General features: G+C 43.3%; 2 protein-coding genes across 2 annotated transcripts; one reads left to right on the top strand and one right to left on the bottom strand. All coding sequences in view use genetic code 11, as the record gives it.

Moving 5' to 3' along the window:
* Window positions 1-133: 133 nt before the first annotated feature.
* On the top strand, window positions 134-2,020 carry EGR_05944 (mRNA-decapping enzyme 1A; the record flags this gene model as incomplete). The annotated part of the gene is made up of 7 exons (XM_024495193.1): window positions 134-253; window positions 294-529; window positions 602-752; window positions 831-946; window positions 1,019-1,137; window positions 1,709-1,872; window positions 1,943-2,020. 7 exons carry the CDS (start codon window positions 134-136, stop codon window positions 2,018-2,020), a joined length of 984 nt encoding a protein of 327 aa, XP_024350412.1.
* A 248-nt stretch (window positions 2,021-2,268) lies between these two features.
* EGR_05943 (Type I inositol-3,4-bisphosphate 4-phosphatase) lies at window positions 2,269-15,005 on the bottom strand (the record flags this gene model as incomplete). The annotated part of the gene is made up of 22 exons (XM_024495192.1): window positions 2,269-2,286; window positions 4,577-4,756; window positions 6,483-6,688; window positions 7,102-7,199; window positions 7,330-7,457; window positions 7,723-8,061; window positions 8,464-8,701; window positions 8,743-8,888; window positions 9,022-9,329; window positions 9,561-9,668; window positions 9,755-9,857; window positions 11,248-11,305; window positions 11,378-11,526; window positions 12,101-12,271; window positions 12,396-12,509; window positions 12,547-12,668; window positions 13,583-13,624; window positions 13,706-13,906; window positions 13,948-14,103; window positions 14,140-14,246; window positions 14,570-14,624; window positions 14,951-15,005. 22 exons carry the CDS (start codon window positions 15,003-15,005, stop codon window positions 2,269-2,271), a joined length of 3,102 nt encoding a protein of 1,033 aa, XP_024350411.1.
* Window positions 15,006-16,236: the final 1,231 nt, after the last annotated feature.

Below are 16,236 nucleotides of genomic sequence, written 5' to 3'. Positions count from 1 at the left end.
ATTTAAGAAAAATAAATTCTTGTTTTTTATTATAGCATAATTAAGTTCGTTTTTTGAATTTCGCATTTTTGTTTGAATAGCTCAAATTGGCACCCCGTCATATAAAATAAATTTGGTCTAATCCTATACGAGGATGGATGATGGTCAGATTGACCTGTCGGTTGTACAATTGTTTGATAAGGAGTGCGTTGCAATTCTGGACAAATCCCCCGGTGTACATCTTTACGTTTTCAGTAGGTTGAAACTGGAGTGGGTAAGCCTTTTTCAATATATTAATAGTGTTATAATTCTAGGAAAAAACCGATATTGGTGGGGTTTTATTTGTTTGTGAACGGAGCTCAAATCCCCAGTATGTATTTCACGTCATAAATCGGAATGACTCGTCAAAAAATTCCACTCAACCTATCACTTCAACTCTGGAGATTCTACTGCGACCTCCACACATTTTCTACAGAACATCACTCACGATTTTCTCTATGTGGTTTTGTGTTTCAAACGATTGCAAACGCATTTATGAGCTTCTCAAAAGGTAATCATGTTTACATGGACTGCTGAAACACTTTTAATCATTCTAAGTCTACCTTTTCAAAATTTATCGCAGGGTGATCAATAGCATTAGTTTTAAGGAGAAAGCTGCTAAAGACGTTTTCTTCCTACCTCCTGAGAAGACTTCACTCGATGAAGCTGTTAAAATAACTTCCCCAGGTCCAAATATTCGTCAACTCCTATCTTCCGCATCAGAGGAATTTGAAGTGAGTGAAGGTCTACACCGTCTATTTTTCAATTTCCCACAACATGTACTGAATCCCGTCTTTTTTTAACTTTTTTAGCGTTCTATAAATGAGGACGGTAGGTCTGCCATCTTCTTCCATCTTCTAGATTCCTCAAAGTCTGTCACTCCTGCGCTAGATCCATCAAACTCTCTAAAATTCCACCTGTCCCACATGTATGCACAAGTTTTTAGATTGATTGAAATCTTTCCAATGCCACTAACGTGGGTGCATTTCCTAAAATCTAGCGCCATGGATGCCCCGCCTATCTCAGACTCGACAGATTGCCAGTTTGCTTCTGACTTGGAACGAACGCTGAAAGAGGCGACCACACCAAAGATGGAGGAAGCTGTGACTTCCATACCAGGTGAGGGATGAGCCTTACCCACGGCTTTTTCCTGTGTGCCTAGAAGTGGTTTCTTTCCGAATGCACAAAATAGCTGACAGATAGGTAACGCACCCCTTAGTCTTATTTTGAGCATTTTCTCGGCCCTTCTTCGCATCGTGTTCCTGCGTGAACCGCAAGTGACCAAGCCACATCATCAAGGATAATGTAATACTCCTTACGCCACAACAAGAATGCTCATCGTCTTGGTCTTGAACTCGGACGGGATCCCATAGTACCAGACTGCATCATAGTGGGGATTCACTTGGGTATCAGGGATGAAGATTGGACGGCCGCTTGTCGTAAAGTACCTGCGTAACCGCAACATGGGACGGTGTGAGGCTTGGAGCACTTTTTAGTAGTTGAAGCAATTTCAGTAACTTCCGTTGATCCCAGCAGTCCATTATTCACAACGGATGCCCTCCACCTGTGACTGTTGGCAGCATTGCTCCCTTAGAGGGTTAATTGATTTCCGAATCGTAAAAGAACTTTAAGACTATTGTTATTTGGATATTTCCCCATAAAACTCCAAACTGATTTTCTTTTCCCCAAGTTTTCTCAAAAAAGGAAAATGAAGATAAGGTGAATGAAGAGCTGTTACGACGGCTGCGGAACGAAGCCAAGATGATTAGGCAGGACAGCAAGGCAACTTCCACCAACTCTGTCGAGGGGCTCACTCGTAGTCAGCTGAAGGCTGCACTGCTATACATGATCGAAGTGAGTTAACAGGAGGGGACCTCCATTTCGATTTTGCAACACTTTTCTCCACTCTGCAATTTCCTTGTAGAATGACGATGAATTCCTAACATCAATCCACTCGGCCTATACGGAGAGTTTGAACAGGCGGCTGCATCAAGCTAGCTAGCTAGTGTAGCTCTCATTCGACGGAATTTTGCTAGTTAACACCGACGATGACGACACCCAAATGCTTTTCACTAAGGCAATGTAAATCGTGCGTTTAGAGTAAAGAGTTTTCTTTCTTTTTTTACCTCTACCATAAGGTTGTGAAGTTCTGAAGGAAGAAGGATGATGGGATTGTTTCTTTTTAAAAAGAAAGTATCTGTTGTTACTGCTGATCGGACGAGGATAGAAAAATACATGTCGTGGCGTGAACTATGGTAGCGCTGGAATCTAAAATGGTTAAAAAAGAAATACGTTAGTATGTGTCAGGACAAGTGTTCCAGGCACGGTATGGATGAAACGCGTTCCAAGTTTATGAGGGTGTTCGGAGCTACTCTTCGCGCAACCCCATCTGTCGACCTGGCAACACTAGGTTATTGCCGTTTTGCTTTGTCGCGATGTTTAACTCCGTTCCAAAGCTACAGGAGGCGAGGTGACGGAGCATGTAACTCAGGAATGGTTTGAACCAGTTGACTACTTTGGTGGTGAATCTCGTCAGGGGAGGCAAATCCTCTCATCCTGACTAGACGCACACTAGTGTGATGGTTAAGGTAGGCACTGGAATGTTCCATCTGCATCTACATGAACTGCTGGAAGGGTGGGGTTGTGGAGAGTACAGAAGGCATGGGTTTTGCTCATATGCAACAATAAGCAGCGACTTGGTGATCCTATTTTGTGTTTCAAAACTCGTTGAGGGAACTGTCCACGGCTTCATACCTTTGATGACACGCAGCGCTTCAGCCCCAGTCTTGTGGCGTGGTGGAGCCATTGAAAGGTGGTTTCCATGACATAGACTGGGCTTCCGCCTTTTTTTAATGTCAACAAGATAGGAGGCAGAGGAGCTACGTCTAACGAGAAATATGGTAATGAAGGAGTAATGAAGCTTCTTCCAGTCCAATAGGGAGAAAAGAACGCTTGTCCCTGTTCCTCTTGTCAAATCAGGCGAAAGGGAGGAGGAGATCTAACTCCAGTAGAGGTTTGAAGGTATTTTCTTGAGTTAGCCTATCATCGTCGCAACCTACTATCCTCTCATAAGGACGCAAGCCTGTTTCTAGAAGCAAACAGGTACTTCCATTTCCACCTCATTCCCTATTTCCCAGACGTCCACTTCTCGTGGAGTTCGATGACTGTCTAATGCTGATGTCAAGGCAAGGTGGTACTCATTACTGGGAGAAATAGGCGAGGAGTGACGGAGGATAAGGCAGTGTGCCTTCCTGTCATCCCATTCCAAAGTGCAAATTTTTCCCGGATAATTTTTGAGGGGAAATTCCTTTACTACCACCATTGTATCCACCATAATGTGGGGCTCCAAAGAGCAGAAAAAGCAGCCCAGAGCACAGTAAAGGGTACCATTCCAATGGAGTAAACCAATGCGTGAACCAGCTTCATATAAACAATCGAATTCTGCAGTTGCTCTATAAATTCTCGCAACGAGCTGTGCCAAGAGTCCCACATTTGTTTCATCTAACTGAGGGATTAAATCGGTAGGAGTCATGAATTGACTTCCGCAAACAGTATCCGTGAATATCGAGGTGTCTTGAGGACCAGTAACCAGGATGTGAAGGTGCGGAGCATGGATTTTAGAGAGAGAGAAGTTGGTTCGATGATGCTGCAAAAGAACAAATGAACAAACCCACTGTCTTGTCATAAAAGAAAAAAAGTGGAAATCGGAGGGGAAGGGGTTCAAGGGACCTTCGCCAGATCCCGGTGTTATTCAGCCGAAATGAAGACCATTAGCTCAATGAAAAGTCACCATCAAACCCTGGCAGCCGGATTTCAAAATGTAAGGTCATGCAGGTCAAACCGGGACCCCGTAAAATGTCATGTCCATGCGTCGGTATCACACACAGTAGAAATTGCCAAATTCTTACACTACCCGCATTTGCTGGCACACATGCCAGGTATGATCCGGTACAATTCACACACACCACTCATCGAGTCGACGTTTGAAAGACGGCTCCGCGACTGTGTCAACCGCAAAGGTTCCCGACTCACACACACCCACGGTAGTTAAATCTTGTGGATATTTGGCCAGCGCGTGAAACTCCTGTCTCACCATAAACACCTGACGGCGAGACTGCACAGGAGGAGGATCATTCTCTGTGGAAGTGATGAATACACTGCAATCATTTTTGACCATCTGCAATCTCCAGGCTTGTTGTCAGGACAGTCTTTCGCTATACTGAGTTAAGAAAGCGTTTGCAGAGGTAAGGCCAGGACTTGCCGAGTCGCATCAATATGACAGAGGATAATTTTCAAAGATTTTTTTTTCAGAGTCACCATCAACAACTCCAGCAAAGATGGGAAGAGGCAATGGATCAGTAAAATACGAGAATGAGCATGACCTCTTCGAAGCCATTAACCATGGAGAGAAAGGTTATCTTGGAAAAGTTTCATATGGGGTGCCGTGATTAAAACAAAAAACAGTAACTTTATCGACTTGTTTGAAAAAGAAAATGCTTTTTAAACGTAAGATAAAACGCGAAATTTTCGAAGACAAGACCCACCATCAAGGCGGAACATGGAGAGAATACGTGCCCACGGGTGGTCGATAGGCCTTTGGAAAGGAGAGGACCTGAAAACGCGTAAAGGAATACTTTCTTGTGTTGACGTTCTTCTCCGCATTGCTCAACCGAAGACCCGTGCTGCGAAGACATTTTAGGGCTGGAGAGAAGCTGTCCTTGTGCATACCTTCCACCTCCTTGAAAGAAGATGAAAACGCAGTTGTACACATTCTATTGGCTGCCACCACGATGTGGACCAATGAAGGAGATGCGGCCGCCGCAGAAGGGAAGTTATTTTAACCAATGGGAGAGACGCCAAACGAGGCGTAAGCCAATCAAAAAGATGAGGGAATAATTACCGATTTTTCAATCTGTTTTAGCCCTACCAATGAGAGAAATGACAATCCTATAGTAGATTTCCATCAAAGAAAAAAGTTTGTGATCAACGTGAGTCCTACGAGTAATTAGTCTCTAGAATTGTATTTCAAACCACGTACTTCTGGACGGGAAGCTATTCCACTACCACCTACAACACTTTAAGTTTTTGCATAAGGAGCTAAACGGGAAGCCTCCATAGCAGGTGGCAAGGTGTATACAACACTTGCTAGATCAATTACTTTCCAAAAAAAACCACTTTGACGATGCACCACATTGGAGTCCCCCTTTTACGCCACATCCCTGACTATGCTTTAAACCAACGTTGTACGATTCCATCCTGGCCCTTAATCACTCCCCACTGCAACACTGGACTCAATTTACAAGTTGGAATTGGTTTTGTTGTCATAAAATAATGCCGTTTTTATAGTCCTTCAGTTGTGGGTCTTCGCATATTTCTTCTTTAGGCAGGGGGTTAGAGATGTCGAGGCATATCCGGGTAGCTTTATTGTCAACGCTTAGAGGGGTTGGTAGGTTGGAAGTAGTTCGTCATGCCAACAGTATGGAATCCGAATCGTAGAAAACTGAAGGAGTCCACATAAACAAAACAAAATAACCTGTTTCAAAAGAAAAGTAATCAAACAGAATGGTTGTCTTAAATGCTAGGAGAAAGTGGATGGGGAGAAGAATGGGTGGATAGATAGATGCACAGATGCGTGGATGCAAAGACGGAATGATGGACGAATAGGCTAGATATAGAGCAATGGATGGATACATGGATGAGCGAGAAAGTGGATGGGTGGAACAATGGACCTAAAATGGATGGATGAATAAATGAATGGAAGGGTAGTCGAATCAAGGCTGGATGAAAGGACAACTCAGACAATGATGCATGCATAATGGATAGGTGAGGGGATCGAGGATGGAAGGACGATTAGGTATCCAGGTGGATGGATAGGAGGTGGGATCAAGAATAGACAGGTGGACAGATGGGTCAGAGTCGGAGGGATAAAAAGGGGGGATGATTAATGTGGACGAACAAATGAACCAGATGAAGCTGGGTCGTCCTGAAATGGAGAGATAGATTCCAAATGTGTGACTAGATCAGGGGTTAACAGAGAGATAGGTACCTCTGTGAATAGACAAACGGAGCAGGATCGAAAGTGAAACAAGGGATGTATTGGAGGATTGGTGAGTGGCCTTGGCATACAAAATGGGTGATATGACGAAACTTGTGCAAAAAGCAAGACCTGCTCGTGGACAGGACCCAACTACCTACAACTCTCCCAACAGAAGACTAGAATAATATTAAATCGATCTATGATCTTTGCAGAATGAATAATCGGGGTGATGGAAGACTAGGCAATTAAACGGGGACGTTCAATGACGCTAAAGATGGATGGGTGTGAAGAGTAATGAAAGAATGAGCGGAAAACGCAAGAATGGATGGATTAGAGATAGTTGACTAAACTGCCAGTAGAATAAACGATCCGTGAATGGATGGGCAGGCGGATAAATTGACGCTGGATGAACATAATCTAAACGCACCATAAGCCATCTGGTCTGCTCCAGCGATACTGCCATCCCTGTTCGATCCTTCGCCGATTTGCACGAGGTAAATCGAAGCGCGTTGAGTGCTGAGGAGACCTCCGTTGCTAAGCGAAGCACTTCCACTGACTTCGACTTATTTGCCTCCAGTGCATACTGCAGACTGCTTAGGACATCGCAGACGTCCTGCTGAGTAGGCGTCTTCTCTACAAGCAAGAAAAAACAGGCGAGATACTCAATGCTGCTTCAACCATAGCTTATCTTAACACTTCAATTATTAAGGTCTCAGGGAAAAATCGACCACCGGACTGACTTCTCAAAAATTATAAAAAGAGTGTACCAATCCATAGACCAAGGGAATCCAATATCTACTCTATTGTTTTAAATTAAACCAATCCGTGTGTGACACGACCTAACATGATTAGTTACTAAGGTGATGAGGAGCACGTTGCATATTTGTGACGCTGGGCTCAGGCATGACAATCATGGTAAGAAAAGAACGCATTAATGTTTTGGGAGCATGCAAAAGACAGGCGGCGGGTAATAACCTTATGGAACAAGTGAGAACGCTGTTTTTCGAAGTCCAACTCCCGGGGATGCATACTTAAGTCAAACGTACTAGGGGCACCGAATTTTCGAGTATATTTGTCGAAGTACACTCGAAGGCTAGTCAGTCCATTGGTATTGATAATTGACTGAAGATTGACGCGTTCAAGTCTGCAAAAATTGGATGAAATATAGCGACATACTACTAATAATCTTGAGGTAGTAGCACCATATGTGGACGAACAAATAAATACATTTTACTAATTGAATAAGTAGTTGTTCATTTTTACATGAAACCTACCGTTCGGCTAGAGACTGTTGTTCATTGATACCCACGTTGAAGTAGAAGGGATGCAAAGAGAGAACAATTCGACCTCGAGCTTGGCATTCAGGAGGGGTTTGACTCCATGTTAAACGTGGAATCGTTAGCTAAAACGAATAGCGAATACACACATCTACTTGGCTACTTCAGAGCCACGTAGTAAGCAGTGCTCCTACTGCATTGACAGGCTTGGCTTAGAGGTGAATGCAGGAGATAAACTCGGCGATGATGGGGCGTTGCATAATGACTACCCAAGAGCATCTGCAGTTTGAAACTACTGCATTAAAAGGTGGATATTTTGAGCTATTACAGGGCAGGTGAAGATAAATAAAAGGAGGTTGGGGATAGTCAAAAAACTCGAATTAAGCCTACCAAAATTTCATTGTGTCGAAGAATCTGGACCTGTATCAAACCTTGGCCACTTCCACTTCTTCCTTTTGGCACCCTGTCCTCCCCCTCATCCTCCTCCTCCTCCTCCACCTCCTCTTCCCTCACCTTTAAAACCGAGGGATTTGGTCGCACCACAACGCGACAAAATGCCAGGCTCTGAATCGCCCAGGCCCAGTTCTCCAACATTCCAACTTCTTCACCATAGCAACTCAAGAGACCCTCAAAATGCAATGGCACTCCACATCGGACCATCTGTTTCCACTCTACCGGCGTCCAGTTTGTCACTGCCAAAGCCAGCCCTGTCAAACTCGCCGTCAGCGCCTAAAGAACAGCACCAATTGGGGGAAGAGAAAAAGGGCGCTTTTGATCTGTGGCATCTGCGGGTTTTGTTATCAGTACAATAAGCCTCACATCACAGGATCCTAATAACGCATTTTGCTTCAAGCATGGTTCGTACGGTGATGAGAGGTTAAGTAAATCAATAACATGGCATTCTTGAGTGAACGCTTCAAAGACGGCTCCACGTGTCCGTCAGTAACTATCCCAGCCTTGGCTACTCCCAGCCCACCCAAATGGTAGAAACAGACTGTCCCAGAAAAGTCATTTGTGATAGAATTGTCTTCGGGGTCTTCAAAAATCCAAAGAGCACCCGTTTGATTTGAACATCCCTCGTATACCCAGGAGTGACTTGGAATATGGAAAAAAAATTCAATTCATCCTTACCTGACACAGCACTGCATGATGTCGACAGTGGATGCTGTCCCAGACACTCGAAACAGTATGCAGGTTCATCCCCGCTGAAGCAGTCTCCGTGCTAGCCATAGCAGCAATGCTGGAGAGGACTTCACGCCAAAGGCACTCTTCCGCCCGTTCCCAAGTGCGTAATAATACTTTCTGAAGGTGACTAGACGCTGTGCTGATTTCACGGAGAGCAAGTTCTCTATCAACAGAGGTGGCTTCACTGGAATGGAAAAGAAGTAAGGAGTCGCATAGAGGGCAAACCTTTGATCAGCTTTTGCGTTTGTCAGGGTGTCCAGAGTTGCTAGTTCAACGATGCTTTTCAAAAGAGGTTCGTAGTTGGCTTGAAGATCGTGGAGAAAAATTGCATCGGTAGAGGTGCTCTTACAAATCTCAACAAGGGCGGACATCTACAAGATAGAATTCCGTAGGATAATAATCTAGTTTATCTATCACAATTCTACTATTCTCCTCTCATTTCAAATCCTCATGGTTCAAGGTTGCCTGTTTCTTCTACACTTTAGAGAAAGAAGGCTTCCATACCCCCTTTTCCAGCCTCTGTGCAAGAACTCCGGCTTGTCCAGAAGGTCGAAGTCTTGAATTCAACTCCGTGAGATCACCAGACATCCGGACCACGACGACTGCGCCTGTGGCCAGTCGGTGGAACGCTCTTCCAACAACGTGCTTATCACTCTGTAGTGCTGATGCAACTATTGGCGAGGTGTTCAAGAACTCTGCAAGGCATGTGTTGTGGGTTTCATCACTGGTTAGGGTTTGGAAGAGACCTTTAGTCTTGAATTTGTCCGAGGCACAGGTGAAGGCACCAACGGAGATGATGTCATGGAATGAGACTGTTTGGTGAGAAGAGACGGAAGGTTACGTTAGCTACTTATTCAAGTAAGACGTTACTTCAATTCATTTTCTCCCTCATATTTTCATTCACCCACCCCACTCACTGCCTCATTTGCTTGCTAACCCATCAGCTCATTAACTGATAACTTCCCGACCTTGCTAACATAGACAATCACACCATTCAGTTTTTCAATCCCCCTCACTCTACTTCACTCCACTCACTCACTCACTTAGTCTGCTCTCCAAGTCCAGAAGGCCAATTCGATTGGCATGAAGATTTGTGGGTACAAAGTCCAACTCCACGCACTTCCTTTCCGTACTCCGTTTGAAACTTGGACCTGCGGAGAGAGTCGAATAGAAAATAATAAAAACAGGAGAACAGAATAGGGCTTTCAATGGTGTGAATGAAATACAACTAACTAACCGGTGTGATCGGCAGTACTTCGAAGACAGAGTTCGTAAAATTCGATAACATTCTTCATACCCAATAGACGCTCCTTTCGAAGGCATTCCAGTGTTGGATTGGACTGAATAGACATGAAAGGGTTAGCCTCTAGTGATCAAAAAATAGGAAACTTATGAATGAATTCTAGGGAGAATCAAGGAGTCGTCAGAATTTGTCATCATTTAAGATTATACTCTGAAAATTCTTGGAGGTGCCGCCGACCCCTTCAGCCCCTCAATTTTCAAGGGTAAAGTCGATGACGGCACTGCGATACACCCGAGATGATGCGTGACTGGCAGAAGGCTTATGCTTAAACCAAAAAGAGATCACTTCATCTGCCCTGCTAATGCCAACCTAGACTAAGTTTGCAAGCCAAAGTCATCGAACACGAACCATCTTATTGCCACTTCAAGAGTTCACGCCAAACCTTGTCGCATTCAATGCATTCCCATCATTCACTTCAACCTTGACCTCGACCCAGGCCCGCCTGCCAAGTGACGCGGAACTCTGTACTTCAAGCTAGCTAAACAAGAGGCCAGAGGTCTGCATTTCGAAGAAACCCATTCAACACGAGTGTTTACACTGGAAAGGACAAAGGCTGAGAGGGTGGTATAAGCATTCTTCATGTCAATCGATGAGCAAGTTTTTCCGAAGACAAATATTAAATGTCAGGGAATGCAAATAGCATCTGCCTTTGCATAGAGCTCCACCTTCGAGATGGAAAGCCTTGTCAGTACAAAACGTAGACAACTGTCTTTGCACCAAGTGTGTGTGTGGGTGATTGTGGCGTATTCATCACGCCCAAGGTCAGGTGTTTATGCTAAGAAGGGAGTTTCACGCGTTGGCCAAATGTTCACAAAAATGACTAGCGTGTGTGTATGTGTGTGTGTGTGTTAGACAATCACTGGCAAACAAGTGGAGCCGTCTTTTAAAAGTTAACTCAACTGTGGCTTAACCTGCCACTTGATCTACATTTTATGCTCAAAGCTGTTCTTGTGTTGAGAATGTAGGCCTTGGTTGTGGTGCACCAGAAACTCCATGCTGTTGGACGTAGGCACACACTCATCGCCAGCAGAGTTAGGTGACATGTCACCTTGGTGGGCGGTGTGTAGATTCGGCTGGACTGGAGAAGGCGTGACAAGTGTGTCGGTGACGGTGAGCAGTGAAAAATGACACTTGGCACTTACCAAGGCTATGTTAACATTGTCAATCAGAACTCATCTCCTACTGAGGCCTTTATTAGTTTGTCATGTGACTTTCTGTCACACAGCAATAATAGGAAATGATGCTAGATTGATGAATAACAGTGTGCTGGCGGCACAAGCTCTCCTAATGAGTGGCACATAGTTCCTTCTCACGGAGTGATAACCAGCCACGAAAAACAAGTAATGAGGGGAGAGCTCTGGAATTGCTTGCCTGCCTTACTACCTGAATTTAGAAATCCTTCTTCAATTCCCATCAAATAAACTCACCATACCAACACGTAGCAGAGAATCGTAGAGTAGATGTTCCTGAGTGATTAGCGATTTGCTAAAGAAGAGACAGAAAGGCGTGACCGTTGGATTGGGCAAGTCAAGCGAAAGGATAGCAGAAGGAACTCACAGGTATTCAATGGGGAACTGGAAGCAGAATCGTGATTCACCCATGAATTCCACAACACGCATGTTTTCGCCAAGAGTGTGGGGGAAGACGTAGTTGCGGGTGAGAATGTTCTCGCAGACGCTTCGGAGTTGTTGACTGTGAGTATCGAGCTAAAAAGGGCAAGAGAAAGATGGTGACGGGAGATTTGCGCCTAGTTTGGGTTAATCCAATCACTTCATCCCTCCATCCACCCGTTTTATGGCCTTGTCAATTTAAACCGCCAGTTAGCCGCACCCAGTCACTCATCTCTTCATCCAGCCAATCTCCCATTTAATGAACCATTCATTCATCTAGCAAGCCGCAAATCCATCTATCTACTTGTTAATTCTTTGCTTCATCTACCCAGCCTTTCATCCACCCCGGAAGCGCTCGTGCAAGTTGGATACATTTGTCTATTTATTCATGTGTCTATCCATTACCTCACCCTTCTACTCATCCATCCATTCAACCAACAACCCACTCATCCACCACTCGAACTACTTATCGAGATAACTATTCACTCACTAATGCAACCAACCCACCGTCAATCCAGCTACGCACCCACCAACCCATTCATTCGTCCATTTGACCATCCATATTTCCATCTAACCTTCCATTCATGCATACATTTATTCATCCACACATCCATCCATTCTACAATACACTCTCTAAACCACTTGTTCTTGCATTCTATCAGCAACCTACATGATCGAAATCCAGAGCGTTGCTGCACTTATTCAAAACCTGAATAACTAATAAGTATTCCGGAATCGAGGTTCTGTTCAGACTCTTCGATTCAATAATCAGAGGCAAGTTCAGCGTAGAAGCATTACACAAAGCTTCAGCTGTCGTCTGTGCACTGGCAATCACACGATGCTGTGTGAGAGGAAGGAAAAATGGGAGATTTCCACAACTCATTCCATGTGAAATTTCTCAAATCTTTGACTTGAATAACCAAATGAAGAAAATTGCTATCTTCATAGCTGTAAGCTTCACATACCACAGAAGATCGTAAATCCTTGAACTCCAAAAGGCTGAACTTTATCAATGAGGTTTTGGAGAACTTCTCTGAACTGAGTTTCACTGTCTTCAAGAAGGTTGGACAATCCTTGGTCTACCAAGGTGATCACCTTTCAACGCGATTACCTTACCCGAATTTCCGTCTCTGCAATTACATTCCAGGGACTATCGGCATCCGATTGTTTCGTGGAGACAATGATTTTAAAACCGAGCTCCGGAATCCGTGAAAAAGAGGTATTTTCATCAAGCAAACCTGAGAAGGTGAAATGGAGCATGTTGGGCATTCGGTCTACTGTGAAGCAAACAAGTAACATCCACGACCCACATTTTCTGAAATGTCAGCGTAATTTTCCCCATTAAAAAAATCTTTTTAAAGCACTCCCAATGAGCTGAACACCTGGCACTTTGGTCGGTTTTTTGAGGGAGAAGTCCTATTCTTGCAGGTAAACCACCTGCACATGAGTGAACCAGCTACGTGTCCCGTGAACCGAGAGGGGATCAGAAAAATCACAGGCTAAACAAGGAAAAAGATTCCAAAAATTTCTGCAGAGGAATAAAACCCATTTTAATTATGCATGTTATATCACCAGCTGCATGAGCGTTTGCAAGTTGTCTCTCCCCTCCCCCTCTCCTTCACCCACTTTGGTGACATAAAGGACTGCCACTAGTTTTGCAGCCTTAAGACCAATGCAACACTGGTGGCAGCACCATGATATGTATCTATCCTTGACGAAAGGTATGACTACTTCCGGTAATGTTTCAAAGAATGCGTCAGATGTGGAGTAATGAATATGCGTGAGTTCGCTGCGGGAGCGCTACAAAAATGCCCCAACTGACAAGAAGCTCAATCTGGAGGTCTGCACCATTATCGATAATAGAAGACCGAAATAAAATGAGATAAGATGGTGCCCTAAAAATAGACGATCTGAGAGAGCCAGTATGGAAATAATGAAGGGTAGAGGTCTACCACTTCCAAAGGTAAAGGGGAGTTCTCGAAATGAGAACGACCTTACTCATGTTACATGTAATGATCAATGATCCTGCTTCCAAAAAGGCCGAAAGCAGCTAGTGATAAGAAGTGGACACATCAGTTTACCTCAAGCTACACTACCAAGCAAAGAAGCCACCTGAGACTGATACCTAACTTTTAACATGCAAAAAACTCACTCAGTTGTAATTCCAAACCGGCCTCACTGAATTCATCCGGACCTAAAAGAAGATGGGCACCGCAGTCATCTTAATTGCCAACACTCAAGTGGTTAGCTAAATCAAGGTAAGTGCTCTCATTACAGGAAGAATCGGGTGAGGCCAAAACCGAATTAAGTGGATCCAAAGGATCCTTTCCAGTCAACTGTCGCAATTCTTCACGAAGTTGCAATCTTCTAGCAGATAATTCGGACAACCCAGCCATCCTAATGTGATTACACCACATATTAGCCTCCTCAGCTGAGCGCGCAGCAAAAAGTAGGGGGGAATCACCACATTCAAACTCTGAAAATAGGAGAAAATAAGCTCAAAATACGAATCGATACCTATTTGAAAAGCGTGCTGAACGTCTGCATTGGTCATAAATTTGACAGAGCAGCGTTCCAAAAGAACTATGCCGACGAGATCCGTTGAATGAACACCCTCATTTTGAAGGATTACCAAAAGGTTCCCTTTTAAACGACACCAGTGTTCACAGAAGGCTAGTGATTCATAGAACACAATAACCGACTACTCACAATTGGATCGTCTAAAAAATGATTCGGATTTTTGTCTTAGGAGAAGAATTCCCTCAAATGTGGGGTTCCAGTGAGCAGATATATGACCGAGATCCTCGCCGTTAAACCTGGAATATCAGAAATAGGTAACTAATGGAAACTTTGAAAATACAAAGAGGAACAAGTGGTAAAAATGAAACACAAATGGCTAATTCGCCGCCAAACTCTATATTTTTTATATCTTACAACAATGTAGAGAGAGTCTTTAAATAAACTGTTGTTTTATTAGCTCTCGGCGGCAAACAATTACAAATCACAAACGGTCATGGCAAGAGAATTGAGCTATTTTTTGCAAACTGCGACCATCAAAAAAAAATCCTAAGTATTGCGAGTGAATAAACATTATAAAGGTTGGGAAACGGAAAAGTGCTTTAACAAACGCAGAACAAACTTCATCAACCCGTGAGTGGCGAAGACGGTAGCCGCATAGGGCCCAAGGTCACTATCTAAGATGAGCCACTAGTAAGTCAGGCCATAGAGTAAGCAACAGCCAATCAATGATTGAGACCTAATATATAAGCTTAAACAAATTAGTCTCATATTTTTAAAAGCTGCATCAAAGGATTTTTTGCTTTAGGTACATTGGCAAAAAAGTTACTGCTTTACTTGTGCTTGCAAGACACTAACTTTGAAGAAGTACCCGCTAACTTCTATGCTTAAGATATTGGCAAATAAAGCACTATTTAAAAATTTCAGAATTGGCCTTTAAAATTTACATATTGTATGGTTGCAATTAGCGATCTTTTTAAATTTGTTAACTTTAAATACTCACCTATTTTTTCGATTCGCTCCATCAAAACCTGATTCCTAACTTCTTTGTAAACCATTTGCAGTAGTTGTCCGGAAGCAAAAATATGTTGACTTATGGCCTGTTTTTCAATTCAGCTTCAAAGTATTATCACGCACAATCAAAATACTGATTTTCATTGCTGTGAGTATTGGCTGAAGCCGGGTAATAGGCTCAATGTTTTTTTGTTCTACTTAGTCCTTCCTGCCGTTGACACGGGCAGACGAGTTAGACAAGGACATGCTTTATTGAGTAGCAGTAAGTAAAGGGTGTCACTTATCACTATTAAGCGCGTTCTGGGTACGTTTTCTATTTTAGGAGGATAGTGTTCAATTCGTTATGAGTTTCGTATTCGCTGATCGCCTCTGGCCCGAAAGAGGCATCCAAACAAACATACTCTATGGCTGTAGAAAGTCATTTCCGTATGGTAGAAACTGTACTACTATGGTACAGAAGAGTTGAGGTTGCTGTTATGGCTTGGAGGCCATGCCTCCAAGCGGAAGCAAAATATGCGGAGACTCTGGTGCCTATGCAGGGTTTAACGAACCATCAGGGCATTCACAATACGTTAAGTGTTTATTTAACTCTCGACTTTGGTAATGGAGCCTCTTAGGTGCTCCGCTATTATGCCTTCGCCGGCCGAGTAGCTTACGGGCCATGCCAGTAGGCCCACTCCCTTCTGCATGTCAAATGTATGTATATTCTACGCAAGCACTATGCCTTCTTCTGTTTTGGAAAAATTTCAAAATGCCACACACTACGTCTTTTAAAAAAGAGCTGCATTAAAAGAATATCAGTTTCCAAATTTACATGCAAGTGAATTGTGATTATAATTAAATTGAAACATAAACTCTGTTTTGTTAGCTAATAAAACAATTTTGAAACTTAATAACGCGCCCATCCTGTAAACTCCATTGTTTTAAACTTTAGTGGGCCCGAAATCTTGATGACTTATCATTGTAACTCCAGGTGTAATGTTTAAATTTACAATAATTTGGTGCGCCCCTTCTAATGACAGAATGATACCATCCAAAATATAGATTTATTAAATATTAATAAGCGATAAAGTCTGCAGAATAACTTGCACAAAAGGCATTAAAACTTTGCTGAATTAGCAGGTTTGAATGATTGCTGATTTGACAAATGGCTTCGGACAAACCGTGTACAGGATAAGCAAATTAGCACTCACAACAATTCAAAAATAACAAGCAGCCTTAGTCTCCTCAAAATAATTAACTTGGGTCACTCATACCCCACCCATTAGTTTGTTC

This window comes from Echinococcus granulosus (genome assembly GCF_000524195.1).
Source record: "Echinococcus granulosus chromosome Unknown EG_S00048, whole genome shotgun sequence".
NCBI classification, from domain to species: Eukaryota; Metazoa; Platyhelminthes; class Cestoda; order Cyclophyllidea; family Taeniidae; genus Echinococcus; species Echinococcus granulosus.
The sequence above is the reverse complement of the archived record's forward strand: the minus strand, read 5'-3'. Positions and strand labels throughout refer to the sequence as shown.